Here is a 21,885-nt window from a genome sequence, read left to right as displayed (position 1 = left end):
CCCTTAGAGACCTGCCTTGTGTGTCAGAAGCACAACTATTTTAGAGGCCAGGTCTCTTTTTCAAAAGAGACAGCAAGTGCACAAATCGCTGTTGCTCCATCCACACTTCGTGTACCTTGTTGCCTGCATCCGGCAGGGTCCGAGACGCGGCTGGCGCGGCCGCAAGAGGATTTTCCCAATGAAACCAGAACGGGCGCTCCTGTTTAAACCACGCAAATTCAGGGTGTTTGTGTTCGGAGCAGAAACGGACATCCAGCGTTTGCCCTCGAGCTGCTCACCTCGAAGGGGGTGGTGGCAGCTGACCCAAAATGCTAAGAAAATACATATATAGTGGCATTTGGGGCCCGTGCCACGCTTGGCCGCCTTCTCAGGCTTCCGACCCGGGTGTTTTTCCTCCGCACGTCCCCACGGAGCAGGAGGCCGTGGCCAGATCTTCAGGTTCCTGCTCCTAGTAGGACCAGGGAGGCCGCACGGCGGGGACCCCCCACCCCGGGAGGCCCTGCAGGTGCGCTGCAGGGGCTGCGCGTCCTCGGGCATCTTCACGCTTCTTTTCCAGCAGGTCGTGTCCTATTGATCCGTGCGTGGCCTGACGCTAGGGTTAAGGTGCAGGGGGCCGAGGGCGATGGCCTGAGCACCTGCCGCTCCTCCTTGCCCCCCCCCCCCCCGCTGCCCCCGGGCTTTGGGGTGAGTGTGGCCTCGCCCTGCCCCGGGGTTTGGGCCTGAGCCCATTTTGTGCTGCTTCCCCCACCTGGGGGCACCTGGGGACACCCGGGGGCGGGCGCAGGGGGCACCTGGGGACACCCGGGGGCGGGCGCAGGGGGCACCTGGGGACACCTGGGGGCGGGCGCAGGGGCCCGGGGCACCGGGGTCGCCGGCCTCTGCACCTGGGCTGCGAGCCTGGTCTGGATGCCCCCCCCCCCCCCCCCCCGCGGAGGCCCCTGCCCGCCGGGCGCGCTCAGCAGCGGGGCGGGCCGGAGTCCTTCCTGGAGGAGGCGCGGGGGCGGGGGCGGGTCGGGGGGGCGAAGTCGAGCGGGCGCGGCGGCGGGTCCCGGGCGGGGCGGGCGGGCGGGGCGGGAGGGTGGGCCGAGGGGCCGGTCACGGGAAGTGCGACGTGTCCGCGGCCTCTTATAGCAGCTCCGGCCCGGGCCGCCGCAGCCGCCGCCAGCATGTCCGCAGCCGAGCAGCGCAGCACGGTAGGGGGGCGGCGGGCCGGGCCGCGCTGTCGGGGCGGGGAGGGGGGAGGAGGGGAGGGGAGGGAGGAGGGAGGAGGGAGGAGGGAGGAGGGCGCGCGGGGACCGGGGGCGCAGACAGGAGCCTGGAGAGGAGGGGGCGCGCGGAGAGGAGGGGGCGCGGGAGGAGGGGGCGCGGGAGGGGGCGCGGGGAGGGGCGGGGAGGGGCGGGGAGGGGCGGGGGCCCGACCCCGGGGTGCCGCGGACCCGCCTGCCCCGGGGGTCTCCGCGGGCTCGGGCTCCGGGCGGTGTGGTCCTGGCGCCCGTGCGCCGCGCTCCCTGCGCTGGGGCCCCCCTCCGCCCTCCCCCCTCCCCCCTCCGCCCTCCGCCCTCCCCGGCCTCGGGACCCCGCGGGCGGCACCTCGGGGCTCGTCGGGAGTGAGCCGGCGGGAAGGGGGGCTCGGCCCTGCTCACTTGGCAGCGGGGCTCGGGGGGCGGGGGGGGCGCAGGGCGCGTCTCCTCCAGCGCAGGGCCCAGGGCGTGACCCCGGGTCCCGGGATCGAGTCCCGCCTCGGGTCCCTGCGTGGAGCCTGCTGCTCCCTCTGCCTGGGTCTCCGCCTCTCTCTGTGTCTGGGTCACTATGAATAAATAAACAAAATGCTTTAAAAAATAATAGAGTAGCCTCCACCCCGAGCGTGGAGCCCGAGGAGGGGCTCAAGGCCCGACCCCGAGGTCCAGACCTGAGCGGACATGGGCCGGTTGCTCCACCGACGAGGACAGGCCCCCGGAGATCCTGCTCCTGGACATGTCAGCGGTGGGCGCCGACCCCAGCCGGGAGGAGCTGGCCCTGGGTCCCCAGCAGGTGCCCCCAAGCCCTGCTCAGACCCCGGCGGCGGCGGCACTGCCGGCCCCAGGCTGCTTGTGGCCCTTACTGAACAGGTTGCCCCCTATCATATACTTAGATGTGCACTTGGCACGTAGTAGGTGCTCAATACACGCCGTACTATCATCTTATAACGGTCCCCACTGGACTGTCTTTGAGGTGCGTTCTGGGCCGGCTGGGAGGAGAGGTGACAAACCAAGAATCGGGGCAGAAGCCTGAGGAGGGCTGGGCTGGGGCTGCAGTGGAGGCTTGGGCAGCAAGGGGAAGGCAGTGGAGTGGGGACTCCGTGGTTTCAGGGGACCACAGGACCCCCAGGAAGGTCCAGGACAAAGGTGGCATCAACCCCAGGAGGGAGAGGGATTGGGGTCCGGCTACCACGTACAGGAGCGATGTTCAAGTGGAGACACTCGGTATCGTAGTATCTTTAAAAATGTTGTTAAGTGAAAATCACTTGTGTGAAGTGCCTATTTAATTTGATTAATTTCTGTAAAATTCTAAACAGTATCTTCTTTTCCTTTTTAAGATTTTATTTATTTGACAGAGAGAGAAAGCACAAGTAGGGGGAGAGGGAGAAGCAGGCTTCCCACTGAGCCGGGAGCCCGTGCGGGATGGGATCCTGACGGGAGCCCAAGGCGGCCACGTCCCCGGCTGAGCCACCGGGCGCCCCTAAGTGGTGTCCTCTCAGGGAGGACACGCTGCGGCCCTGGGCAGCTGCGCATAGCAGTGGGGCTGCAATCCTGCCCTGCCTGCTTCAGGACTTCTCCCCAGTTCTGAGCTTTGTCAAGCATTAGTAGCGAAGGGGCAGGTGGTCTTTCCCTCCATGCCCCCAGTCAGCAAGAGCTCCTGAAGTGGGGAGGGTCCAGGAGCAGCGGCCACACGCTGATCCCCGACACTGTGCAGTCGGACAGAGGGAGACATTCGAGGGCCAGAGGCTTTGCTTTTTCTTTTCTTTTTTCTTTCTTTCTTTCTTTCTTTCTTTCTTTCTTTCTTTCTTTTTTTTTTTTTTTGCTTTTTCTATTTACGTGTCTTGAACCTTCTGTTTTTTTTGGTTTGGGGCGTGTGTGTGTTCTGTGTAGGATTAAATTAACAGCTGAAAAAGCTAGCAGGATTCCTGGACTTCTGTTTAGCCAACACGATTATAATCCAGGCACCAGCAACAAGCTCCAGAAGGGCCAGGTAGAGACAACTGGGCAAAGCAAGCCAACTTTAAAAAACCTGTGACACTTCCCAAGCTTTAAATATTGGCTCAAAATATATTCTGAAAAGTTGGGGTCTCAAACAAAATATGTCCCCACGTGCTTCCTCTGAAATAATCCTTATTTGAGAAGTGGGTCTTGCTGAAGAAGCTATCCTAGAAGTGAGGCTGGGCTGCCTTTTTGAGAGACTCACAGGGATCATCACATGATTTTCTGCATCGTCCACAGAGGATGGTCCGTGTACACCACGGTCACTGCAGTGGTTTCAAAGATTGGTTGTGCCCCTACTGTGTGGGATGAATACATCTTTCCCAGGACTTTTTTTTTTTTTCCACACTCTCTGGATGAGAGAGACTATAGGATGATTCTTCTCACGAGCTTGAGAAGAAAATGAGACGTCCTTTAATAAGAGAAGGTAGCACATTCCTTCTGTGCTAGGCATCCTGACCATGAAAAGCCAAGACAGCTAGCTATGGGTTACATCCCTCCCTCCCTCCACTGCCGCACCTCCAACTCTGGCCACCAACATCCCACCTACACACACTCGTACCCAGGACAAGGAAGGAGGCAGTCTGCCTCCAGAGGACTGGAGGGAAAAGCAAAGGCTTGATTCTTTTTTTCCTTGCATCATTTCCTGGATTAGCATTTTTCAAGGCAATGTTATCATGTTCAGACAGTGTTAGTATGTCCCAGAGACAGACAACCAATCAACTAAAACAAAAACAAAAGCAACAACAACAAAAACAAAAAACAACAACACAACTGAGATAGTAAAATATTTTCCAAAGGATCAAACAAGCCAGTGGTTGGGAAGGGGTGTAGGGCTGCGGGAGCTGTAAAGCAGTCTGTAAACAGAAGAGATTATTTACCTTTCATTATTTTATAGAGTGTGTACAATACCACGTTATTTATCCAGTAGTAGCCGCTTTGAAAACTCTCTGAAGATGCTCCCTCGGGCAAGACGTGAACTTTCAGATGAGTAACTGTTGGAAGGGAGGCGAAACCAGCACTGTGAGGGCCCCGGTGTGTTCCGTGCCATCCAGGCGGCGGCCTGTGCCCGGGCAAGCTGAGCCTCGTCCCGAGGGGAGGGGGATCCCGGGAGCAGGTCAGGGTTTGAGTCCAGGTCTGTCCAGCTTCCAAGCTCGTGCTCTCGCGCCCGCTCCGTCTGCTGCAGGATGTGAGCTCCGCGGTGCGCAGCAGCCACCCGTAAAGCGGAGGTGAGGCCGACTTGCCCCTTCCTGGGCCGTGAGCAGTAAATAACTCCTAAAAAGTGTCTCGCACGGTCCCAGGCCCTGAGTGAGCGGCCCGCGCGTGGGTGCGGTGGGCGTTCCTACTGCAGCACGCTACCACGGTTTGGCAAGCAAGGAACAGAAAGCACAGGCCATACCGTTCCGAAAGCTAAGTAAATAAGAACCACGAGAATATTTAATAAGAGCAAACGGATGCAGGAGAATAGAAGGGATGACATGAGCCCTCATTGTGAAAAGTGGGTAGAAGACCCAGGCGGGCCGTGAGTGTGGACACCCCGGAGGAACCCAGGTATCCGCAAGGTCTCGCCAACGAGCTTGGCCAGGAAACAAGGGCCTTCTGCGTATGTCAGGGCCCGGCTTCTCTTCACTTGCCCTGCCCTCGACTTTTGCCAGAGCTTCCTTAACCTCAGCGTTGTCCGGTTCATACTCTTCTCCCAGAATCATCTGTGTGGTCGCCCACAGTGAAAGGTAGTCATCTTTGGCTTTCACCCCCTTTCACCCCCTTTCTGGTCCTGCACGCAGCCCTGCGGTTTGCTCAGGGGATCATCAGGCCCCACCTCCAGGGGCTGGGGGCCCGGGGAGGGACCAGGGATGTCCGTCTCAGTCCTGCAAGAGATTATGTTCAGAATCTATCCGTTAATAGTCACGGGCGCTCCTTCTTCTTTGTGCTGGGAAGTCCAGGAAAACACTGAGACCGAAGGTAAATGAGCATGAATATAATGTCATTGCAACTAACCTTGCACCCGCCGGGTGATTTGTTCCTGCGGGAGCCGGGGTGACACCCGTGCCCAGCACCCTACACAGGACCTGGTGCACACACCCGGTGCTCGAGTAGAAGTAGTTGCACAAACAGCTACAAAATTCACTAAAGGACGAATCTGCTCTTGTAGGATCTAGATTTTTCTTAGATTTTCCCCTTCTCCTCGTGTGCTTGCTTATTTTTGCCTGGACGTTTGTCATTACCACTGAAAAATGACTCGGAGGGGTGCTTTGAGGCTGAGGACGAATGGCCTTTTTTAGGGGTAGAATTTGAATTTGCTTTTGTTTCTGCCGGGAGTCTGGCGGCACCACCAGTCTGGGACCACTTTGACCTAAACCTGCCCCTTTAAAGTGTCTCGGACCACCCAGGTGATGGGACTTTGAGTTGGAATTTCGCACACAAGGGCCAGCCTTTGAATACAAGTTCCCACACCCACCCGCCTCCCCTGTATGAATACTTCCAACCCCAAGGCCCACCGTCCCTGCGGCCTGCCGGGCGGGAGGTGGGTGGCTGCACCCTGCGTGTGGGCTGTGACTCTGAGACGCCTCAGCTTCACTTGACAAGGGCTTTTTTTATTCTTCCCACTGGAGCCCGTTGTAGGCTCCAGCTCTGATCCCGCTCCCCCGTGAGGCTGTGGCATCAGCTCACACTCACAAAGCGCCTCCCTGCAGGCTGGTCTCTTAGGTTCCTACTTCCTCGCAGATTTTTAACCTGGTAGCTTCTTCTTTTTTTTTTTTTTTATCTTGTCAGCTTTTGATGTTTCTAATTAGATGATTTCCTATTATAACTTGCACGTTTTATCTGTTTTCATGGCAGGAAATGTATGTGAGCTAGACCGTTAGGGCTGGAAACAAAAACCTCTGCCTCTTCTCGATCCCTGAGTGTCATTAACGTTTCATGTCATACCTTCACCTTCCGTATTTGTGCCATTCTTAGAAAGGGAGCACTTAAAAAAAAAAGAAGTGCTTTAAAAACCTGAATCAGCTCTCCAGCCAGAAATATTTATTTTTTTATTTTTATTTTTTGAAAATATGATTAATACAGTCAGAAATATTTATTTATTTATATTTTTTGAAAATATGATTAATACATCAATTAAAAATTTCTCATGGATAAACACTCATCCTTAAAGTAATTTCACACTCGAACAAAGATGTTTCCATTTCTCAGAAATCACATAAGTGATCCCTAATTAGTCCACGAACTTGGTTTTTTAATCCGAGTTATATTCTGATATCTGGATTTTTAAACCAGGACACAAAATCGCCACTATGCACCTGTAAGTTAATTTCGTCATTATCATTTACATTTACTTTTCAGCTATTAGACTTAGTGCTTTAAGTAGCAAGTTACCTAAATTATGAACACATATTTTCAAAGCAAAATCCAGTTCACAGTTATCAAAGAAATACTTAATTGCATCCTTTCCCCTACAGAGCGCTCAGGGCGGGGCGGGGCGCTGGCTGGTCCTGCGGGCTCTGGCCGCGTGGGCCCCCGGGGAGGTGTGCCCCGCCCGCCCCAACCGTAGCACTGGTCCAGTTCAAGTGCGTCCTGGCCTGAAAGGCCCCTTCTCTCAGACTCTGCACGTCCACCAGGCACCCCTGGGGCCGCAGCTGGCCCAGCTCCCCCGGCTCCCTGGACTGCGGGAGCCCACGTCCTGGCCTGGGGCGACCGTGCGGGGGGCTGCTGGCGTCTGTCCGTGCCTCCTTCCTCCGGGGTCTGCCCGGGATCCGAGGTGCACCCGCCGCCCCCTGCTCGCAGAGTCCCCAGAGCAGCCGGCCCCTCCCTGCCGGGCCCACCCCGGCACAGGACACCCACCCTCTCAGACGCTCACTGGCACGTAGCACCCTTTGCCTTCAAGAAATAACAAATAAAATTTTCCAGGAAGGTCAATTCACCATAACACTGGATTTGGATGGATTCAGTCTTCTTATTCCTCTTTTCTGCCTTTTCTTTTTTTTTTTTTTTAAAGATTCTATTTATTTATTCATGAGAGAATGAGAGAGAGAGAGAGAGAGAGAGAGAGGCAGAGACACAGGCAGAGGGAAAAGTAGACTCCCTGCAGGGAGTCCGATGTGGGACTCGATCCTGGGACCCCAGGGTCACCCCCTGGGCTGAAGGCAGCACTAAACAGCTGAGCCACCCGGGGGTCCCCCTCTTTTCTGCCTTTTTGATCACGAAATAATTTTTTCAGCTTAGAATAATTTGGTACACAAGATGGACTTTTTTTTTTCTCTGCAAGAGAGCCACTGTCTCAAAACTTGAACCTAACTTTCCTCTGATAACACGGTGATTTCCATCAGTTGGCTGGTGTGACTGCTGTTAAAGCCTTATCAGCCGCTCTCTCTGCATTTCAGATTTACTCTGGAAGTTGATTTTGCTATAACTGGTACCAGGAAAACAGGACTGCAGCATAACCATGGCAAGCTCAATTTGTCTTGCACCAAATATTAACTTTTGGCAATAAAACTCTATAGCTCTGACCTGTTATAAAGCTTTGCATAAATGTACTGAATCAAATCCTACGTCAGTAAAGGTGATCGTTTCTTTTTTTTTTTTTTCATTTATGATAGTCACAGAGAGAGAGAGGCGCAGAGACACAGGCAGAGGGAGAAACAGGCTCCATGCACCGGGAGCCCGATGTGGGATTCAATCCCGGGTCTCCAGGATCGCGCCCTGGGCCAAAGGCAGGCGCCAAACCGCTGCGCCACCCAGGGATCCCCAAGGTGATCGTTTCTATGCCAGGTTAAGATTTGCTTTAATTATCTAGCGACCATATATGCCTTTCATATTTTGTTATGAAAAATTTTGATGTTTATCCCCCAAGCATTTATAGTAATAGATGTAATATTACACTCACCAGCCTAGTAATATTATAATTACTTTTTCCTTCTTTTCCTTATTTTAAGATTTTATTTATTTATTCATGAGAGACACAGAGAGAGGCAGAGACCCAGGCAGAGGGAGAAGCAGGCTCCCTGCGGGGAACCTGATGTGGGACTTGATCCCAGGACCCCAGGGTGATGCCCTGGGCCGAGGGCAGACGCTCAACCCCTGAGCCACCCGGGGACCCCACTTTTTTCCTTTTTAATGTATGCTGGGCTAGTGCTTTGAAAATCACTTGCAGACTTTAGTTAGAGACCTAAATCACCTACGTTAAAGTCTGAGCTGTTATCCCCCTAAGCTCATTCGTCGACTCCCTCCCCAGTCATCATTTATTTATGGATAAGTCATGCCTTCCCGATTTCTAGCAAAATCAGCAACCCAAGATACTGCTGATGATTTTTACTTCCAAGTGTTTCCTACTGTTCAAAACCTGACTTTACTCTTTGCTGCTCCGCTCCTCATCCTGTCGATCTCTACTTTGTTTTCCTTAAGGTCTCTAAAATCTTTCTGGTTTTTTGTTCCGAAGCCCCGCGTACGTATCCATGTACTCCATTTACTCAACAAGTGTTGACTGAATAACCCGCCTGGGATCTGGGCTGGCCCTAATTAACTATAGCTACTAAAGCCTTGTATTTTCTAATTATAGTTTTTTAGCCCTTTCAAACTCTGTCATTAAGTCTTTTCTAAACATAGCATTTACTTTTTTCTAATTGCAACACCCCACCCACAGCCTTTATATTGTTTCCACCTTCTGCGAGGTCAGTACTCCCTTACCATAGGCCCAAATCCACAAGATTCCCAACTGACTTCTCATACAATTTTAAAATCCTTTTCTCTGCTAAGCTAAAACTTTAAATTATTTACTTTCAATTCAGGCTGTCCCTCCTTTAGTTTTGCTTATTTATGTATTTTGAGTAGGGTCCACGCTGGGCATGGACCCCAACGCAGGCCTTGACCTCGTGACCCTGAGCCGAGATCAAGAGTCAGACGCTTTAAGTTCCTACTTTAAAAACGTATTTTCAAAAGAACCCTAGCATTTTACTTCCAGGAGAAAAATTAAGAGCTCATGTTAACAAGCCCCGTATGATTGTGATGGATACGCAGCTTGTGAGAGCTCAGCAGATGAGGCCCAGGGCCGCCCCGTGGCCAGCCTGACTGCTCCCCCACGCTTCTATCACATGCCCTTTGAAGGAGGCCCTACCCACTTCTTTCTACAGCTTTGCTTCTTCTTTTATTGACTGGGAAGTATTTTGCATAGATTGAAAAAAAAAACAAAAAACAAAAACCGCTCCCAAGCTGATTATCAATGAGTCATGATTACACCCCGATTTAGCTTTAGCATTTTGTTTTGACATTATGGAGACAGAAAATACAGACCAAAGCTCAGCCTTCAAAAAAATGGAAGTTTCCCATTTTGAAATATTTTTTGATGGGGCAGCCTATTTCCCTTTAGAAAATTCAACCCGCTCCCTCAACCTCAATCAACTCTTCCATAAGCCTTCTCAAATGGTTTAATCAGTTTATCCAAAAAAAAAAAAAAAAGAACAAGAGATGCCAGTGATTACACGGTGTGTAATAGAGATGAAACTATTTTTGGCAGAAGTCGGACCTCGTCAGTTACTCTCTACAACCTCAGTTCTTGGACTTCTCGGAACTTCTAGTTTAGCCTCAAAATCCATCAATCCCCGTTCACCCTCAGTTTACGAAGTGCCGTAAAGTCTATCATTACAATAATTGTGTGCTGGTCCTGCAGGTGAATCTGCCCATGGTCCCAGCGGAGAGAGAGGGTCTGTTCCAAAATTACACGAGTAATTACAGCTCTTGGGCTATGGGGTCGGTAATACAAGCTATGTTTTGAGTATTGATGGGAAAAAAATAAAAGAAAAATCTGTATAACCATCCACTGTGTTTACCTTAGTCACTTGAGTAAGAAGAGAGCTAATAAAACTTTGACATTAGAAATTCCAGCGGAGAGATTTGCATATTTATCAGGAGTTTTGATGAGTGGGGCATGTTTTCTCGGAAAATTCTTACTGTGTTGTGACTTGTTTTTCGGCAGCGCCGAGCGCCTGTGTGGCGGCCCTTCCTCCCGGCCTGCCTGTGCGCCAGCTCGCCGTGGGCCCTCGGCCGGGAAGCAGGCTCGTGGGCGCAGTCAGGAGGGAACTCATTTGACCAGAGGAAGTCTTTAGAGGGTTACTCACAGGAGAAGCTAACGTCTTAGTGACTCCTCTGGGGTTAACAGGTTGTTTATTTCTTAGAGGGAATGAGACTTAACACCAAGTAGCAAGGGCGGCTAGATTAGGGACCTAGAATTACTGCTTCATTTGTAAAAATTTTTGGCAGCTGCTTAGTGTTAAAATCTCAAGATAATAGTAATGAATTTTTTTTTTTTTTGAGAGAGAGAGAGAGAGCGAGCGTGAGTGGGGTGGGCAGCAGAGGGAGGGGGAGAGAGAGACTCCCAAGCAGACTCCACACCCAGCACGTAGCCTGACGCGGGCTCCGTCTCACGACCCCGAGGTCACGACCTGAGCTGAGGTCGAGAGTTGGACGCTGAACCGACGGAGCCACCCAGGCGCCCCGGTAATGAATTCCCTTTGGGGATATTCCCCAGCACTTTTTTAAAAAAGCATAAATAGCACACGGTAGCAAACGTATTCTCCTCTACCTTGACACACTTTTGTCCCCCCCCCCCGCGGTGACATCAGGTGAATAATTGGAAAATGAATTTTCCTCGTTTTCAGGCTCAGCAAGTGCGGGTAATAGTTTTTATCGCTCAGCCTTGACCACTATGTCAGTATTCAGCAAACGCGGACAGAATGACTCGTTTCCACAAGCTGCTAATACTCGAGCCAAGTACTCAGCGTGATTTGTAGACGACAAAAGGAGACCAGGCCACCAGTGCATTTTTCATGCAATAAAAATTTGACCCAAGCAGAGGTCGAGGCTCACGGATGTTGGCAGCCAGCTAGAGATTGCTTGGATTTCCCCAGGGGCCGAGGAGGAGAGCATAGAAACTCTGAGGGTAAAAGGCGCCTTCCACGATGTTTGGAGGAGACGTCTGGGGAGTGGTCTCTTCTGTCGTCCGAGGTCGGACAAGTCCAGGGCTTGGGCAGGCCTGGGCCGTCTCCTCAGCGACAGCAGCAGGGAGACGGGGTCGCCCGGCCCAGGAGGCCGGTTCGCCCCTGGTGTGCAGGCCAGCAGGACCAGTGGGGCGGTGAGGTTGCGGGGGCGGCGGTGGGGAAATTAAGTCCCGAATCCACGTCTTCACGGCACCAGGTACCTCGGGGACACGGTTGTCCCCAAAGGATGTGTAGTAGCTGCGTGGTCAGCCACTGAGTGGATGGCAAAATTGGGGCCCTCATGAATACCTCGTTTCTGCCACTTTTTTTTCAGTGTTGGGTCTGCTTTTTTTAAAAGATTTTATTTTTTTATTTGAGAAAGAGAGTGAGCGAGCGAGCACAGCAAGGGAGGGGCCGAGGGCACCGGGGACTCCCTGCTGAGCGCGGGGCCCTACTCGGGATTCGATCCCAGGCCCTGGGACCCGGGAGCAGCCCCGAGCCACAGGCAGACGCTCCGGCACACGGGCTGGGCCTCTGAATAGGCTTCGCAGGGCTCGCCGGGCCAGCACTGGCCGATGGCGCCGTGAAGTCCCGGGGCTCAGGGGGCGGCTGGCTGACCGCTGGGTCCCCCGGGCCTTCCCACGCGCGTGCCCGGTGTCCCCGAGGTCCGCGGCCCGGAGCCTGAGGCCCACTGAGGCCCGATGGCTTGCCCTCGGGGGCCGCAGGTGCTGCGGTTCCCTCGGGTCTTTGTCCCTTCCCCTTCCCTGGCTGCCTGGTGGCTGTCACGCACGCCAGGAGGCCGTGGGCGCCACGAAGGGCATCCTGCAGGTTGAAGGCCCCTGACCTGCCGTCTCTCGGCTGCAGAGCAAGGCGGGGACAGGGCGACAAGGATGATGCGGGTGCCTTGAAAGGGACCTTCGGCTGTGGCCTTCTGGAATGTGATGGAGCCTGCAGCGGACGCGGGGCTTAGCAAAGGCCGTTCAAGGCGACACATGTCTAGCGTGGACGAGGCCGCGCGGCCGGTTTGCGGCACAGGGGCGTCTGGAATGAAAGCCAGCGTTTCGCTTGAGCAGCACAAAGCCCCAGTGTCCGGGCTGAATGCACCCCCTCGAGGAGAGGGGTCCTTGGAAGCGGCTCAGGGCTTCCCTGTAACCCGAGCCCTCGCTCGGCCGCTCTGCGGGCGCCGCACAGACGCGCATTCATGAGCCCCGCGCCCCTTCTCTGCGTGTGCTAGAAGCTTCGCGGGCGTTTCCATCCTCAGCACAGACTCTTAGTCTTTCGTGATGCACAAGCCCAGCCCTTTAGCAGGACTAACCGCGGGAGTACGGGGGCGTCGCTCCTCGCAGCCTCCGGCCCACGGCTCCCAGGGCCCGTGTTCAGGAGGCTCCAGCCGGCTGCACCCCAGAAGCGGGTGGTCCGGGGCGCCCTCTGATCTGCCGCGCGCTTGTTTCCACGAGGGCGAGCGTGAGCGTGGGCTCCCGAAGGCCCCGGCTCGGCCTCTCCCCCTGATCTTACGTCCAGGGCGGTGGGCACGAGCAGCCGTGCCGTGGCCGCGGACGAGCCGGGCCTTCCTGCGGCCCGAGCGAGAGCGGCAGCCGCCGGGTCCCCGGGACCTCTGCAGACGGCAGCTCGGGGACATCTGCGTGGTGGGGAATGAAGGCTGCTTCCCGGATGGCAGCCACTGTGTCCTGACACGCTACCTGGCCCCGCGTCCACTGAGAGAGCTGGTGCTGTAACTGCCACAACACACGCGTGACACGCGTTTAGCGATTCAGCCCGTTATACGTGTGTTCACGTGTCTCTAAAAGACGCAGGAGCCTGTAACTTTCTCTCAAATGGAGAAAGTTATACATTCAATTTTTCTGCTTCGTGTGTGTGTGTTTATTTTTAACAAGGAGACTGGGGACCAGATCATGTCTTTGCTCTCATTCATCTTGGATTATGTTCTTATTTCCATGGAACGTAAAGTCCTGAAGCCATTCTTTTGATGGTGTCATCCTACTTGGCTTGGTGTGTGTTGCCTAAGGAATGTGGAAATGGTTAATTATCTTGAACAGTGGGTATCGACAGAAATTGAGGAAAGAGATGGGTGTGAGTCAAGGAGACCCCTGGGGGCGGGGGGCACGTGGCCCTGTGGGCCAGGGGTCAGGAGAGTATGTCCCGGTGGCCCCAACTCCAGCCTCTTGCCTGCTGTGCTATGGCCTGTAAGCTAAGAACGGGTGTTACGGGTTTTAAACGGTTAGGTAAAAAAAAAAAAAGAAAAAGAAATCAAAGGAGGAATTCTATTTCATGACATATGAAAAGCATATGAAATTCAAGCTCCCGTGTCGATAAATAAAGCTTTATCGTAACCGGGAAGCGCATCTTCGTCTACACATTTTTTGTGGTTGCTGGGACAGATGAGTATTTATAATCGGGCCCGTGACCTGGAAAACTGAAAATATTTACTCTCTGACCCTTTAAGAAACATTTGCTGTTGACCGTGGGGCCCCCCTGCTGGGTCCCGACCCACCGCGGCCAGAGGCCTGTCAGCCTGCCCTCAGTGCGAATTCAGCCCAGCCAACCTTCCCGAGCCACCCCTCCTAAGCCCCCTGCTGAATAGTGTTTGGCGTCTTTCCTTTGCTTTGTTTAAAAAATTACTTTTAAAGAAGTTCAAGAAACTCCTTGTCATTTCTCCTATAATGATGTTATGGGGATTATTGGTCGTTTATCGTGGCACAAGATATTTATCTCCTTACAGGGATCCACGGGAGAAATTTCTATCTGGCCTTAGTACCAGAAGGGTTGGGTTCTATTTTTCTGGGGTGTTTGCCTCTTTCTTTGTTTTGTTCTGGTTTTGGCACAATCCTTTGGGCACTATAAACTGTGTGACTTTCTGGGTTTTCCCCTCAACACACGCCTGCCAGCGGACACGGAGGTGAATCTGCGGCCTGCTGTGTATTTTTTTTTTGCGCCAGCTTCATGCGTGGTGCCGTGTTGCTTTATGTCTCGGCATTTTCCTCTTTTCTCTTTCTCATCCATTTCTGCTTCACGAGCTGTTGCTATGTTTTATGTATGCAAGCCACTGTATGTTTTTTAAGGAACCATATGGAAAATATTAAATTAAGAACAAGATTCATCTGGGGGCGCCTGGGTGGCTCAGCTGGTTCAGCGTCTGCCTTGGGCTCAGGTCACGATCTCAGGGTCCTGGGGTCGAGCCCCATGTCGGGCTCCCTGCCCAGCACGGAGTCTGCTTCTCCGTCTGCCTCTCCCCTGCTTGTTTGCACTCTCCTTCCCTCTCTCTCTCTCAAATAAATAAATAGAATCTTTAAAAAAAAAAAAAAGGTGCGTCTCCCCATTTTCAGAGCCTGATGCATATACATATCGTAAACTTAGAATTGGATAAAAAAGAACAAATGCCAGCAGGGGCTAATGACATAATACCTTTTGTGTGGTTCTGTGCCTGGAATGGTTCTGTTATTGTTTTGATTAATCAAGAATATTTATTGTTCATGTACGGCGAAGCCATGCAAGCTTCATTTGAGCATATCACCCTGTGCTAATATCCAGGTTTTGTAAGTCCCTGGCTAGAATTCTCTTTACACTGGCCCGTGTTTTTTTGCTGTCTTGTGTCCCCGTCATTACACTGGTTCTGTGTGTTTCCCTTAATTGATTGAGGGACCCTGGGGACATCTGTCTTGTCCAGTTTTTTTCAGCCCTGCTGAACTGCATGAAATATTGATGCCTGGGCCCCACTCTGAGAGGATGGGATTGAGTCCGTCTCTGTTGGTTTCTTAAAAGCCGGCTGGAAGGTTCTTCCTTAGTTCTTCCTGGCTGGAGAACCATGGCCTAGCCTGTCCTGCCCTGTACAGATGTGGAGCGTGGTGACGTGCCTCCGGGCCGCCAGCTAACTAGCAACCGTCTGGTTTTCTCTACTTCAGGATGCTACTTGCCCTTTTCAGATTTTTTTTTTTGTCCTCCAGAAATGTTAGGCCATTTCCCAGCTAAGGCAGACTGCTGTGATTGGTGCATCCTCGTGGAATATTTAAAATTAAATATTGCAACTGGAATGTTTAAGCGCTTGCCAGGCCCGTCCGGTTTTACCATTACCTAACGAGCGGATAGCTTTCTGGAAAAACCTGGAGAGCAATCTTTTCATCAGCTGTTCTTGGCTGTGGTAACTATTTATCCTTGGAAACTTGCCCCATTCTTGTATCACAATCAAGAGAGTGGCCCGTGTTTGCTAAGTAGCTTGTGATTCTGGATTGTCAGGTGTCCGGTCCTCGCCGTTGAGCCTTGTGTTCTGCCAGGAATACATCTAAAGGAATTCCTTTGTCACATTTGATGGACTGGAGTATTAGGAACCCGGGTTGGAACAACTGTCCCAAAATGCCTTTGCCTGGTGAGTTGTCAGTGTCACTGTAGCGTCTCTGGGGAAACGTCTCTGGACGTACCTCCTGGGCAGAGATGCTGCCCCTTTATGTCTTTTGTGCTTGTCACTTAAAATTACTTAGAATGAATCCAATTAATTCATAACCAAGCCTTTTCCACCCATTGTGTGTTTTCTTGCCTCAGTTTTCCTGGGTATGGATTTTGGTCAACTTTACTTATCTCCTTAGGTTTAAAAATTAGTGATAAGTAATCTAGCACTTAGCTTCACAGAGATTATTCATTCTTGATGCGGTAAATAAAAGAAAAAGTAGACATTTATTACACATATTTCGGCTTAAAGAGATGAGATGACTCAGGCGCAAGGCAGTTCTCAAGTTAATGGTAGGCTCGGTGCTTTCCAGCTGGTTTCTTTAGGGCGGCACCTTTCTTTTTCCTTCTGTCTTACTTTGAAGGGAATTTGGTTGCAACTGTTCTGAAAACTATGTGTTCACCTATACTAAGCCTAAAAGAAATGAAAAATTGTCCTTTTACTATAATTGTATACAACCATCAGGAAGGAAAGCAAATTTCACCTCTTGAGGGTCGGGAGACCTTGGCACCAAAGATGGTAGAGAGAACACGGGTGCCTGGCCGGCCCAGTGGGTGGAGCACGGGGCTATTGCTCTCAGGGTTGTGAGTTCAAGCCCCATGGTGGGCATAGAGCTCACTTAAAAAAAGAAAAAATGACAGAGAACAAATGGCTTGGCGTCTTGGAAGCAGGGTAAACAAGAATAGAGAATTATCCAAGCTTCTCACCAGCTGCAGAATCAGCCTGGAGCGCTGCCAAGTGAATTTCCTCCTCAAGGAAGCTGTATGTGCCTCTTTTGGACCATTTTCATTTTCATAGGTGATATAATCTCAAAATATTGCAGAGCACAATCTCTTTACCCAGTTACCACTAGAGGCGTATCTGTCCTCTTTATAGGAAAACATTAACTCTAATGAGGTTTATGTTACACGCCTCTATGTGGACTATACCTTGAACCAATCCATATTGAAGGCTGATTGATTTTAAAGTCTCCCTGCCCAGGATGGAGATAAGAAAAATGTGATCACAAAGTTGAGATAACAATCATTTTTTTTTTTTAGCTATACTTAGCCTTATGAATAAAGATAAAACATTTTAAGGTATGATTTGAGAACTTACTTTGAAAAGGCTCGGTGAAGCAAAGATTTAAGCATAAAAGAATAAAATCATAAAGCTACAAGAGGTAAACATGGATCGTTTATAGTCTCATAACCCGGAAGCATTTCTAAGTGTGATGCAAACACAGATACTGTGCACACACTCATGCACAAATACAGGTTAATATAAACCATTTTTAAAATTAGATGCCAAAGTGTTTTTTTTTTTGTTTTTTTTTTATTAAAACACAGTCAAAAGACAACAGCCCAGGGGGGAAATTTGTAACTCATAGGAGACATGGGGATGCTTTCCACTAGATAGAGCACTCCTACCCAAAATAAATAAATAAATAAATAAATAAATAAATAAATAAATAAATAATAAATAAATAAAAAATCAGCAATCAATAAGAGAAAAAGTGGTGAAAGAATATGAAATTCACAGAAAAAGAAATGCAAGTGGCTCTTACACATATGAAAAGGTGCTCAATCTCATTCATTAGCAGAAATACAAATTAAAACTTTGAGATTTCACTTTTCACCTATCAGATTGGCACACAGGTAAAAACTGAAGGTGACATGAGTATTGGCAAGGGTGTAGGTGGAGGTGTATATTGGGACGGTTGTCATAGAGATGGTCGGAAGTATCTGTGAGAATTAAAATAGAGCATAGGTTTTGAGCTAGCGAGTCAAATTCCAAAACTTTTTTTCCCCATAGAGATCTTGCAAACGGGTAAACTGACGTATGTGCAGGGATATTCTTGGCAGCATTTTGTAAAGAAGAGTTGGAAACACCCTAAATACCAATCCAGGGAAGGACTGCGTTGCTAATATCCTCGGTCCCAGTTTCTTACGATAATACAGCCGTAGTACTGACTGGTTTGCACTTCTTAAAAAAGAATGTGGTATCCCCTAAATAGACCAATATGGAAAGATCTCCGAGCACTTTTTTAAGTAAAAAAAAAAGAAAAAGAAAAAAATGGGCAGAGTGCAAAACAGAGTTCTAGCCCGGTAACATTGGAAAGGAAAAAAGAAACAAGATACCTACAGTTACAAATGCCTGGACTATCCCCGGAAGGATACTAAACTAAAGGAAAACTAAAGTATCACTGCCACCAGCCAAGAGACCTGAGTGATTGGCTAGATTTGCTTTTCAAAAAACTGAAAACCGTAGCTCCCTCCGTCCCTTCCTCCGTCCCAATGTGTATGGTTAAGGCCTGTGAAGGGTCCGTAACTTTATCCCACTCACAATCCAATAAACGTCAGCTTGCCGTGGTTTCCAGGCAGAAAACATGAGACCCGTGGGGTAGGGACAAGGGACTTTATTACTCGTAGCGCAGCAGGCAGTACGGACGTCAGCTTGTGTTGGCTTTCCTTGCCCTCTCTCCCCCGGGCGAGTGATGGAGGCATCTGGATACCTGCACGGGCTGCGGGTCACGATGCAGGAGAGGAAGCCTCGCTCAGGGACCCTGAACCTTCTACAGATGGGCACTGGGCCGGCTAGTCCTTGGCCCCGTGGAGACGCCCCCTCTGTTATCCAGGCTACGCCCTCTACGAACAGCCTTGAGAAGATGGTGTGGAATCACCCGCAGCTAGCGCCCCACTCGCGATGTGCAGAGACCTAGGACACCGGCAAGCGTCGTCGGCGTCTCGTTTATTTGCAGCTGGGACGTGCGTCCACGGCGGCGAGGTCTGAGGGCTGCTCGTAACTCCGGACACGTGGAGCCTTTCAGAGGCTCAGCTGCGTGGAGAGTGAACTCATCGGTCAGATCAGGAAGCCTGGGGCTCGCGTCCACGACCTCTGCGTGGATCAAAGGTCATCGTGACCACAGACTCCACCCTTGGCTCTGGTGGGCTCTGCGAGGCCGGGCCTTGGTGGCGGAGCCCTCTGAGCCGGCGGGGCGGGGGGGGGGGGCGGGGGGGGGCAGCTCGGGCCACTGTGCAGCCACAGCCAGCAGCGCCGGGCGCCCCCGCGGACACGGGAGGGGGGGCTGAGGCCAGCCCTCCTGGGTCCTCTCGTTGAGCTCAGCCTCACTCCGAATTAGATCAGGCCTGGGCTTTGGGAGGCTGAACTGGAGACGGGCGGGGTGGGGAGAGCGGTGGTGGCTTTCGTGGGTTTGGCACCGGGGCGACAAAGTACCCCAGGAACAAGGTGCCATTCATGAGCGGGACACACTGGATTTCTGTCTCCCTGATGTCTCAGCGCAGGGTGGGCCCGGAGGAGGCCCGGCCGAGGAGTGAGTCAGCAGCCTGCTGGGCCGCCCCCTCGGGGACCGCGGCGCCCTGCGTCCTGCCCCGGCAGCGAGCCCACGGCTCTGAACTCTTGCTGAGGCATGACATACGCACACGGGGAAACCTGTGCCTCGCCCGTCCCGCCCCGCGCACCGTCGCAGCACACCTGTGCGGGCAGCACCCGGCGGGAGGCCCGGCGCTCACCGACTCGCGCTCCATCGGGTTCGTTTTGCTCGGCTTGGACGTTGCATGCGTGGGGCTGTGTGTTTACGCCCGCCCCGGGTCTGGCTTCCCGCGCCCCCAGGAGCTGTGCGGCCGCGTGGCCTCCGTTGTCGTGGCTGGGCCCAGGGGCTCGCCGCCGGCCGGGCCTGTCCCCGGGGCCGCATCCTGGTTGTCGGAACCGGGTCGGGCGAGGTGGCTGACGCCGGCCCGCGTGGGGCAGTGTCCCAGGGCGAAGGGTCCGCGGTGTCAGAGGAGGGGACCCCAGAGTGTGCAGCGCGCTGCGTGCACCCATGTAGCCCGCGCCCCGCAGCGCTGCCTTTGAAATCCCCGCCACCATCTCAGACACGAGCAAACGGGGGGTGCTCAGGGTGAGTGTGGGAGGCCACCGAGCCCCCGGTGTGCTGCAGGGATCGAGGACTGCGGGGGAGGCTGGCTGCGTGGACGGCCTAACTCTGGGTTTCCCCGGGTGCTCCTCACACGGAGCTTTCTGGAAGTGCCATCTGCACAGCGTGGGATCCCTCCAGGTCAGTGCGGGGACGCCAGGCGCCGAGGCCCCTCGGACACGCGAGGTCGTGCCCCCGTGTCACAGCCAGGCTGGAACGTGCCCATCACACAAGGGCCCGTCCCCGTGCCCCCTGCGTGCCCCGTCCCGCCCCGAGTCGCAGGAGCCCGCTGCTGCTGCTGGAGGCCGTGCAGGGCCGGGCAGGGACGGGGCGGGCGTGGGCAGATGGAGGGCGCGCGTGGCCGTAGGTGGAGGACATGTGTGGGGGGAGGATGAGGACATGCGTGGCTGAGGATGAGGGTGCAGTCAGGGAGGAGGGAGGAGGGTGGCGGCACCTGGAGGACACGCGTGGAGTGAGGACACACGTGGGGAGGTGGGCACGCATGGTGGTGCTTGGAGGACACGAGTGGGTCCTCGAGGTCCGAGCGTGGGCGGGGAGCGGCTGACCCGGGGCACATGTTCCCACGAGCCCCACAAAGACAAAGCCCCCGCAGCGCACCCTCCGCAATGGGCCCAGGCCTGCGGCTCAGGACGAGGCTGATGGGTGGGCGGCCGTGGGCAGACACGGGCCGGCTGGTCCGCGGGTGGGCGCTCCCCGTGGCCTCCCTGAAGTCACAGCGCGGCCGCTGCCGAGACACCGCCTTCCCTCCGTGCTTTTCTTCCAGACACTCTTTCCACGGTGGAATCTGTGAGCCTTGCCCGTGGGGAGAGTGGCAGTTCTCCAAAAACAAGAAAAAAAAAAAAAGAAAAGCTGTCTCACTCATTGGCGGGGAGGGGGGAGGTACAGTTCCCGGGGCAGAGCGCGCTCTTGGATCCGGAGGTGACTCCAGACAGACAGACAGACAGACAGACACAGCCGCACCCCAGCCGCCCCCAGCCAGCTTCCAGGCCACGTGCCAACGCTGCGCGGTCCTCCTCCGGGCTCCTGGGGCCTGCTGGGAAGCATGACCTGAACTTTGAAAAATTGTGATGTCTGAAAACATGAGAACTGGTAAAACCTCCGTCTCCTGGGGGGATGCCCACGGCTTCCGACCACCCGTTGTTTCTAGTTGTTTCTAGCAGCTTCTAAACTGCCCTCTCGCTGTGGCTGCCACCGAGGCCTCCCCTTGAAGACTCTGGAAAGAGAGATTCTTACACACGGAGTGTAGAGGAACGAGGTGCCGCGACACACATGCCCAGGGCTCAGGCTGTGGGGTCAGTGCCAGGCCGGGCCCAGTGTTCTGAGGAGGAAGGCCTGGCAGGATGCCAGCTAACTTACGACATTTCCAGTCACGTTTCAATTTCACATGAACAACGAATGATTTTTATTTTTATTTTTTTAAGATTTTAGTTATTCCTGAGAGACACAGGGAGCGAGGCAGAGACACAGGCAGAGGTAGGAGCAGGCAGGCTCCCCGCGGGGACCCGATGCAGGACTCGATCCCGGGACCCGGGGTCACGGCCTGAGCCGGAGGCAGACGCTCCACCCCTGAGCCACTCAGGCGTCCCAACAATGAATGATGTTTAGTGTGTCCCAAATACTGCACGGGACATACAGTATTTTTTATTTTTTGAATCTGGCAACTCTGGCAATATATTTTCAGTATGATTTCAATCAATTGATGTTTTCTGAGTATTTTTCTGAACAATGGTTGGGCCGGGAGGTGGTCTCGGAGGCTCAGTAGGCGGCCTTGTGCACGTCTCTTGCTGTTGTGCCCACAGCCCCTGGCACGTTCTTTGGCATGTAGCTGGTGCTCGATGAGTATTATTTGAAAAAAATTAGAGGAATACAGGAGGCACGGCACGTGATGGGTTCATGCTGCTCGTAACCCAGGTCAGACGGGACGCAGGCTCACGTGTGTGCACAGAGCGTGACTGAGACTTAGATTTTAGCTGGTTAGCTTACTTACGAGTCTAGCCCACTTACCTGGTAAAGGAACTGGCATCCACCTACCTGGAAGGTGACTCCCACGTCAATAAGAAGCGATGATTGAACAGGAAATTGCACATGGTCTTATCGGAGTTTGATGTCATCTACTAAATTATCTGATTTAAAACTGCCCCACTAGGCGCAGTGTCGCCTTCCCTCCTTCATATACTAGTTTGTTCTAAATCTCTCATCAGATGAGTTACACCTCTTTAATACCCTCGTTTCTCACGGGTTGAATTTATCACGGGGACAGTGGATGCGTACAACCTGGAGCCTTACCGT

At 53.0% G+C, this 21,885-nt stretch overlaps 1 protein-coding gene across 2 annotated transcripts in view; it reads left to right on the top strand.

Moving 5' to 3' along the window:
* The first annotated feature begins 1,062 nt into the window (after positions 1 to 1,062).
* Positions 1,063 to 21,885, top strand: part of PAPSS2 (3'-phosphoadenosine 5'-phosphosulfate synthase 2) — a 48,842-nt gene continuing 28,019 nt past the window's right edge. For both annotated transcript variants that reach the window (XM_072803717.1, XM_072803716.1), the window contains exon 1: positions 1,063 to 1,193. In XM_072803717.1, the coding sequence (XP_072659818.1) occupies positions 1,167 to 1,193 (27 nt within the window). In that variant the 5' untranslated portion in view covers positions 1,063 to 1,166. The remainder of the gene's footprint in view (positions 1,194 to 21,885) is intronic.

The sequence above is a fragment of the Canis lupus genome, chromosome 27 (assembly GCF_048164855.1).
Source record: "Canis lupus baileyi chromosome 27, mCanLup2.hap1, whole genome shotgun sequence".
Taxonomy (NCBI): domain Eukaryota; kingdom Metazoa; phylum Chordata; class Mammalia; order Carnivora; family Canidae; genus Canis; species Canis lupus.
The sequence above is the reverse complement of the archived record's forward strand: the minus strand, read 5'-3'. Positions and strand labels throughout refer to the sequence as shown.